The sequence below is a fragment of the Brachycentrus maculatus genome, unplaced genomic scaffold (assembly GCF_059751285.1).
Source record: "Brachycentrus maculatus isolate JH-2025_06_01 unplaced genomic scaffold, ASM5975128v1 h1tg000320l, whole genome shotgun sequence".
NCBI lineage: Eukaryota > Metazoa > Arthropoda > Insecta > Trichoptera > Brachycentridae > Brachycentrus > Brachycentrus maculatus.
In genome coordinates, this window is record NW_028281069.1 from 437,501 (window position 1) to 446,171 (window position 8,671).

Consider the following 8,671-nt stretch of genomic DNA (forward strand, 5'->3'; position numbering starts at 1 on the left):
AAAATAATGAAACTACATTTTATTCAAAATGCAAAAACAACACCTTCTGCCCTGTAGCGGGTAAATATTAAGTTAAAAATATGCCTCTTTTATTGGGATAAAGTGCATTTTTTGGGCATTCCGAAAGCATGCACAACTGAAAATTGACGATTTTTGAATTATGACGTTCTTGAGTTAGTGAATTGCCACAATATTAATTTTCATGCGTTTTTTTTTTAAATAAAAAATTAACTTGGTAGACTCAAAAAATCTGTGCTTGATTTAAAAATTAATATTTGTTTACGCATTTAATTTTTTTTCTGGAAACAAGTGAAATTCATTTTCATATGCTCAATTCCTTAAGTGATTATTTTTCATTGAATGCTAAGTCTTATTCAAGTAGATTTTTTTCTCGTTACTTTGAGTAATTCGTTAATTTAAATTTCGTTACATCGAGGTTCCATTTTAATTTTTTTTCTGAAAAAGGCGCCTTATTGTGCCTTCGGAACTAATTATGAAAAATTAATTAAAATCCTATGTGTTTTGAAGAGCTCGGTTCTTGTAATTATTTTATGATTCTCTCATTATTTTCGAGAGAGATTTAAAAAGTATGATATTTGATTTAATTAAATTCTGCCGGAGAAAAATAAGTCTCTTTTATGTTCGAGACCGTAAGTTAATTTAAGTGAAAAATGTTATTTGGGGGAAAATTTTTAAGGAAATAACTTAGTCAAGTGAATTGTTTAAACTGTCCTTAAAAATTTTGTATTGCGTATTTGTCATTCTCCTCCATTCTTAAGTATTAAAATATGAAGAAACAAAATCAGAAACGAGTTTTTATTATTTATTGTACAATACTTCTATTTCATTCTAATCATGTATTCTTATATATATATATACATATATATTTATATATATATATATATATATATATATATATATATATATATATATAAATATATATATATATATATATATATATATATATATATATATATATATATATATATATATATATATATATATATATATATATATATATATATATATATATATATATATATATATATATATATATATATAAATATATATATATATATATATATATATATATATATATATATATATATATATATATATATATATATATATATATATATATGTATATATATATATATATATATATATATATATATATATATTTATATATATATATATATATATATATATATATATATATATATATATATATAAATATATATGTATATATATATTTATATATATATATATATATATATATATATATATATATATATATATATATATATATATATATATATATATATATATATATATATATATATATATATATATATATATATATATATATATATATATATATATATATATATATATATATATATATATATATATATATATATATATATATATATATATATATATATATATATATATATATATATATATATATATATATATATATATATATATATATATATATATATATATATATATATATATATATATATATATATATATATATATATATATATATATATATATATATATATATATATATATATATATATATATATATATATATATATATATATATATATATATATATATATATATATATATATATATATATATATATATATATATATATATATATATATATATATATTATATATATATATATATATATATATATATATATATATATATATATATATATTAGCTTCGAAACCGGTAGAAATTATAATTAAGATATTCTCAATATTACTAATATTTAAAGCATTTTCTTTGTGGATAGTCATTTTTACTTAACTATTTTTTTACAAAAATGTTTATAAAATTAGTATATAACCACTCACCGGGTGGTGAGTGGTTTCAGTGAGTGGTTATATACTAATTTTACAAACATTTTTGTAAAAAAATAAATAAGTATAATTAAGATATCATAAAATATTTATAGTGATTTTAAAATTAACATTTTAATTTTAAATTGTAAAATCACAAAGTAATTGCTTGAAATATATAATTAATAATAATAATTTGATTATTTTGTATTAATGTATTTTACTATCCATAAATATTCTTCCTCACAATTAGTTTTTTTCTTAAATCTTCATATGAATATATCGGAAATAGTAAAAACACATTGTTATCTATGAATGGTTTTAGAAGAGATAAGATATGATTGGAATTCGGTATTAGAAGTCGTAAAATTCGGGATTAATGGTTTTACTTATACATATTTTTTGATAAGGAATTCTAATTCTGTGATACATGTTATTGATAAGGTTTGAATGATATATAAAATTTCATAGAAAATGACAAAGCTGTTTTTTAAAACTAAAAAATAAGCTTGATGAATAATTCAAAAATATTATATACCGGAACAAATATGAAGAATAATTTACAACATTTTGAGTGTGTCCAAATACTTGTTCACAAAATCTGGATTATCTCCAATTACAGGAATTCGGATCTCACATACTAATATAAGAGTTTCTGATTAATAAAAAGCTTCTTTACATCTCACAAATAGATGTCTCTAGTGAAGTTCTAGTGATTCAAGAACAAGGTTTCTAAATTGGTTCATATATATAGAACTTCCAAGAATTTGAGTAGTGTGGTTGTCAATAATGGGTAGAATTGGTGAATGTTACACGTGTGTAGAGTGATCACTTAAACCAGCCTATGACGGTCGTCAGCCCCGTAAATGCCCAGACTTCCATATTCTTCTTCATCTTTTATGAGATGTCAAAAAATAATATGAAGAATAATAAAGAAGTCTTGTTATTTACTAGGTTTACGACCTGTTTTAGGCTGGATAGAGTGATCAATTAAAGGGAGATGGATTGAAAAGGGGGCTTTGAAGTGATATAAAAAAATGCAGAAAAAAATTGTAAATATTGGCTGGTTTAAATGATCACTTTATACACGTGTGAAATTCACAATTATATCCTCCTATCATTGATAACCACACTACTTGTATTACGAAAATAACATATTTTTTATTTTATAGATACATGTTTTTACATGGGAGTTTTCAGCACCATCTATGGTAGAGTTCAGTTAGTTTTCTTTTTAACTCAGCCTTAGATGGGACAAAAAACTCGTACGTGAAAAAAGGTGTCAATCGAAGGATAAATATATTTAACTCTTGACATTTGAGTAGTGTGGTTGTTAATTATACGCAGAATGGTGAATGTTTCACGTGTGTAAAGAGATCATATTAACCAGCCAACAATAGCAAATATTGTTAGGTAAAACCTTTTTTGTACAACGTTAGGATCCCTTTAACTCACTGCCTTAAACATTTTTTATTTATTTATTTGTATATTTATATGTATATCGTAGTCATACAGGAGAATGTGACCGAGTGCATTTTTTTTACAAAAACGTGATCATTGACTATTTGATATCTTACTAGCTTAATATTGCCCAGAAAAAAAATCTCAGAGGATTTCAAACTTGGAATATTAATATATTGACTTGTTAAAAATGATTAACTGCATTGATGTTTATTTTCTTGCCAAGCAAAAGTGACTTGAATGGCCCTCATGATCATTATACGTTTTGTTAGTTGGTCACTTTTTCCTGTACGACTACGATATGTGCATAAATATGCAATGTTAATTGATTTCAAATTTCACTCCATTTTACATTTTTAATTATTAATATTAAGTTCTAATTTTTTTCTCATAGAACGCTATTGAATGTTCATAATGAAATATTTACAGAATTGAACATTTAAACGCAATGTTCGGATTAAGACAAATAAACAAATAATGAATGGCATCAATAAAGTATGTAAATATAAAAAAAACTGTTTTGTTTTCATAAATTTCTTCAACACACTGTTTTATTATAAGTGCTTATGTTCTTTTAAATTTTACAATTGTTCGATAAATGTCAACAATCATTAAATTTATTGTGTTTGATAATTATGAATCATCACGCAATCACAATACTAGTTTATTTAGGCCTAACTGAGCCATATTTGGATTACAAAAATACAGTTTTATAATGTATAAAAAATATTAAATATTGCAAAACAAAGTTTATTTAATTAATAATGACTTACATTAAAAAGGATAAAAAGATCAGTTGGCTAAAGCTTTCAATCGCAACTGCGCACCCACACACTCACACAAACACACACACACACACATATATGTATATATATATATTTATATATATATATATATATATATATATATATATATATATATATATATATATATATATATATATATATATATATATATATATATATATATATATATATATATATATATATATATATATATATATATATATATATATATATATATATATATATATATTTATATATATATATTTATATATATATATATATATATATATATATATATATATATATATATATATATATATATACCGTTAAACCTAGAAGAGGAAAATCTCTCTTCGTTGGAAAATCTTTGGGGTCTCGTCCGCAGGGGTTATAATCACCGTATAGGGATGAAATTTCGTATCTGAATAGGCCATGGTAGTTTTAAAAAATTAAGGAGATATGCGTTTTAAAATACAAAAAAAGTTTTTTTGCTCAATTAAAGGACATCCTAATATAAGTTTCAAGTTGGGACCTATAATCTTTTGATGAAATTAACAATTCGGTCGCGGCACGTTGTCCACATAGCAACCGATATAATTTCCGGGTGGACTATAGTTGCATACAACGTAAACGTGACCAGACCGATCCCTCGCCGTACCAACCCCTAACTCCACACTTTCCTTCCACACAACTTGAGAAAAGTGTCCAGTTCGTAAAGAGCTTGGCTCCCTGCCGAATGTGTAGTCTTTGATCTCACTGTACCAACTGTCGACGGCCTGGTTGCCTGAGACATGGTGGTTCGGATTCGACGACCACATGTAGTAGATATTTTCACCATATTCATGTTCTCGTCTGTGCTCCATTCGGCCTATCCGAACAAGATGTTGAGCCCATTCTTGACTGTATGAACAGATTTTGGGGCAAAGAGTCATCCGCGGTACGTTGTGCCTCTTTCTGTATTCATTGTGAGCTTCCAGACACTCGTATTCAAACTGAGAGAATTGAGCCATATTGGTTATTGGTTAGTCAAACTAAAATTAGACAAAACATGCATTTTACATCAGAAAAATTGGTAAAAAATACTACCTACTACTAAATACTAAATGGTTATTTCCCTATCAATCTCTATATATCGTAGTCATACAGGAGAAAGTGACCAGGTGCATTTTTTTAAACAAAAAACGTGATTATTGACTATTTGATATCTTACTAGCTGAATATTGCCTTGAAAAAATACCAAATGGATTTTAAAATTGGAAGTATAGTATTTGGACTTGTTAAAAATGACTATCTGCATTGATGTTTATTTTCTTCCCAAGGAAAACTGATTTAAATGGCCCTCCTAAACATTTTACGTTTTGTTAGTTGGTCACTTTCTCCTGTACGACTGCGATATATCTCTGAATATTTTTTTGCTCGTTAGTTTCAATTTACACCTGTGGATAAAAACATCTGTAAGTGTTCAAAACTAGTAGTGTATAATAAAACAAACTCATTAAGTGGTTTATTACAAATTTTTTATAAAAAAAATCAACATGTCATTCCACAAAGTTGACGCCAAATCAATCAATAATATTAAAAAAATGCTACATTAACATGTCCATGAGTGAGTTTATATATAAATGTATTTTTTACTTTATGTGATTTTATATCATAATCGTTGCTATAAGCAACATATTTTCTTAAATAAAAAAAACATCTTCACCTGTAAACAATTTATATTACATCGAAACATCGATAATTTTGACAAAATATGTTTAAATAGTAGGTCGTACATATACGACCATACTCCTGGACAGGTTTGTGATTTTCAAGACAAAAGAATATATAAGAAAATTCCAAAGATTATTTTTTACTGATAAAAATGAAAATTGTTATAATTTTTCATAATTTTATTTTTTAAATAAATATAATAATTTTTACTGCTAACAAAATAAGAAATTTTGGATTACGATTAATTTTAGAGTTGTTCATTGTATGAAAATACGAGTATTTATGCTTAGGTTTTTGAAAAAAATAAATAAAATAAAATCCTTATCCGTACCCCAATGGTGCATAGGGCACTGCGTAATACAAACGCAGTGTTATTTTGATCGTTTACACATGAAGGAAAGGTGATCAGCCCTCCGCTTCAGGTACCAGTCCAGGGTAATATTGAATAAATAGTACAGTGAAAAAATCACTTATATTTATTTTACCCCCCCTGGGAATCGAACCCGGGACCTCTGACCATTACACTACGGAGGTGAACAAATTGAAAATGATGTTGCTATATTTTGTAAAAAAATCTGCCATTTTTCATGATAAATTAAATTTATTTAATTATGATAAATGGAAAGATGAAAAAAATGCAGTTTTAATATTGGTAGTGACTTACATACGGGATGAATTGAGTAATTGATTTTTGACCGCAAAATACATTTCATTTTATAAAGATTTTGAAACTCATTCGAAAAATATTATGACACAAATATGTAATAATATACTAATTGATGTTTAAATTTGATTAAATACAATGTGCTTGTCATGGTTCAAAAACTAAATTTAACATTTTTCTACTTTTAAAGGACTAGTTTTATTAGTTTTGTACTTCAATGTACTAAATATGCCAACTGAGGCAATAAAAAAATAAATATATATTTTGTACTTAATATATAGTAAGTACTATAATAACACCCTTATCCGCACCCCAATGGTGCATAGGGCACTGCGTCATATAAACGCAGTGTTATCTTGATCGTTTACACATGAAGGAAAGGTGATCAGCCTTCCGCTTCAGGTACCAGTCCAGGGTAATATTGAATGAATATTACACTGAAAAAAAATCACTTATATTTATTTTACCATTACACTACGGAGGCGGACAAAAGTATTATTTGCAGAAGTAAAACATAACAACTTACAAGTAAAATTTGTACTTACTTTAGTTTTGAACCTCTTGTCTTCACTTCGAAGCAACTTGATTGTAATTTGAGTCAGTGGGTTTAATCTAAGCAACGAGTCCTAACTAACCACGTTGGCGGACCTATTACACTTAATATATGTAAGTGCTCAAGTGCTATTTTTCACTACTTGATATCTCTGTTATGCGTAACATCCTCAATATAATAGTTTATCAGCTGATATACTATTCAACCGTGAATTTTTACGACACGTGTTCTATCCGAGTTAATGTATGTCGCATATTTCTATGAAATACTTTTACGTATGAATATAATACAGGTGAGACATGTATTATATTATATCGTAATTCTTATAATATCGATAATCGTCACAATGAGTAATTTTTGTAACATCTTTAGGTGTCATATTATTTTTTTGACATCTCATCAAAGATGAAGTAGAATATGGAAGTCTGGGCATTTACGGGGCCGACGACCGTCATCGGCTGGTTTAAGTGATCACTTTACACACGTGTAACATTCACCAATTCTATCCATTATTGACAACCACACTACTCAAATTCTTAGAAGTTCTATATATATGAACCAATTTAGAAACCTTGTTCATGAATCACTAGAACTTCAGTAGAGACATCTATTGGTGAGATGTAAAGAAGCCTATTTTTTAAGCAGAAACTCTTATATTATTTTGTGAACAAGTATTTGGACACACTCAAAATGTTGTATCTTTAGGTGTATTCATTTACATATTTGTTCACGAATCTGTGTTTCACTCATTCATTATTATTATTATTTTATTTAATTATTATTTAATTTTACTAACGTAGCCAGTTTGTACGAAATATGTTACATGATTTAAATGTAATTCTTCTTTTCATAGATCCTCAGAATCTGTCTGTACCTCCGCTTGTCGCTCTTGGGATGTTGACTGCCAGCAATCTCTCCACCTTTTTGGACGTCTGCCAGGGGGTCTGTCTCCTTCAGGGTTTCCTTGAAGGGCGATACGTGGAAATCTGTCTTCTGACACTCTGTTTACATGATCATTCCAGTATCGCCTTCGTTGTCGTCTCCACCTCACGATATGGTCTGTATGTTCCCGATAGTTACCTAAGACAGAGTCGGCATAGATTGTTTCACATTCCTATACACAAGACCAACCTGCCGATGGTATTGGATATTGATCTGTTCCATGTGTCCGAAGGAGTTTTCCGAAGCGGGATTCTTCTACACATTTAACAAGAGTCTTCTTGCTTACTTTTTCATATGTTTTTTTTAATGGATACGCCTTAAATGTTAGTTTGTAATGTATATATTAATTATTGAATAAATTAAATTGAATTGAATATCTTCCATTTTTCCCATGCTCCGGATATTTTTCCGGATATAGATCGGAGAGTTCTCATCTCAGAGATTCGAAGTCGAGATTTTGTTCTAGAAGTATCTGATCTTGCCTCAATCCCATAAGTGGTTATTGGTCGAACACATGTTTTATATATCGCTCACCCCTTTCAAGAACGTCATAAATAAAAAAAACTCAATTTTTCAGGAGAACGTATTTAAAGTTTAAAAATATACAATGTATTAAAAATAAATATCAAGCCACTTATTGAACTTTTTACTGTGCAACAGACCTTTTAAGGTAAAACCTGTAGGTTTTTTC

At 26.7% G+C, this 8,671-nt stretch overlaps 1 protein-coding gene across 1 annotated transcript; it reads right to left on the reverse strand.

Moving 5' to 3' along the window:
• Window positions 1–4,659: 4,659 nt before the first annotated feature.
• LOC148304433 (Golgi-associated plant pathogenesis-related protein 1-like) lies at window positions 4,660–5,118 on the reverse strand. The gene has a single exon (XM_088268310.1). It carries the CDS (start codon window positions 5,116–5,118, stop codon window positions 4,660–4,662), a length of 459 nt encoding a protein of 152 aa, XP_088124436.1.
• Window positions 5,119–8,671: the final 3,553 nt, after the last annotated feature.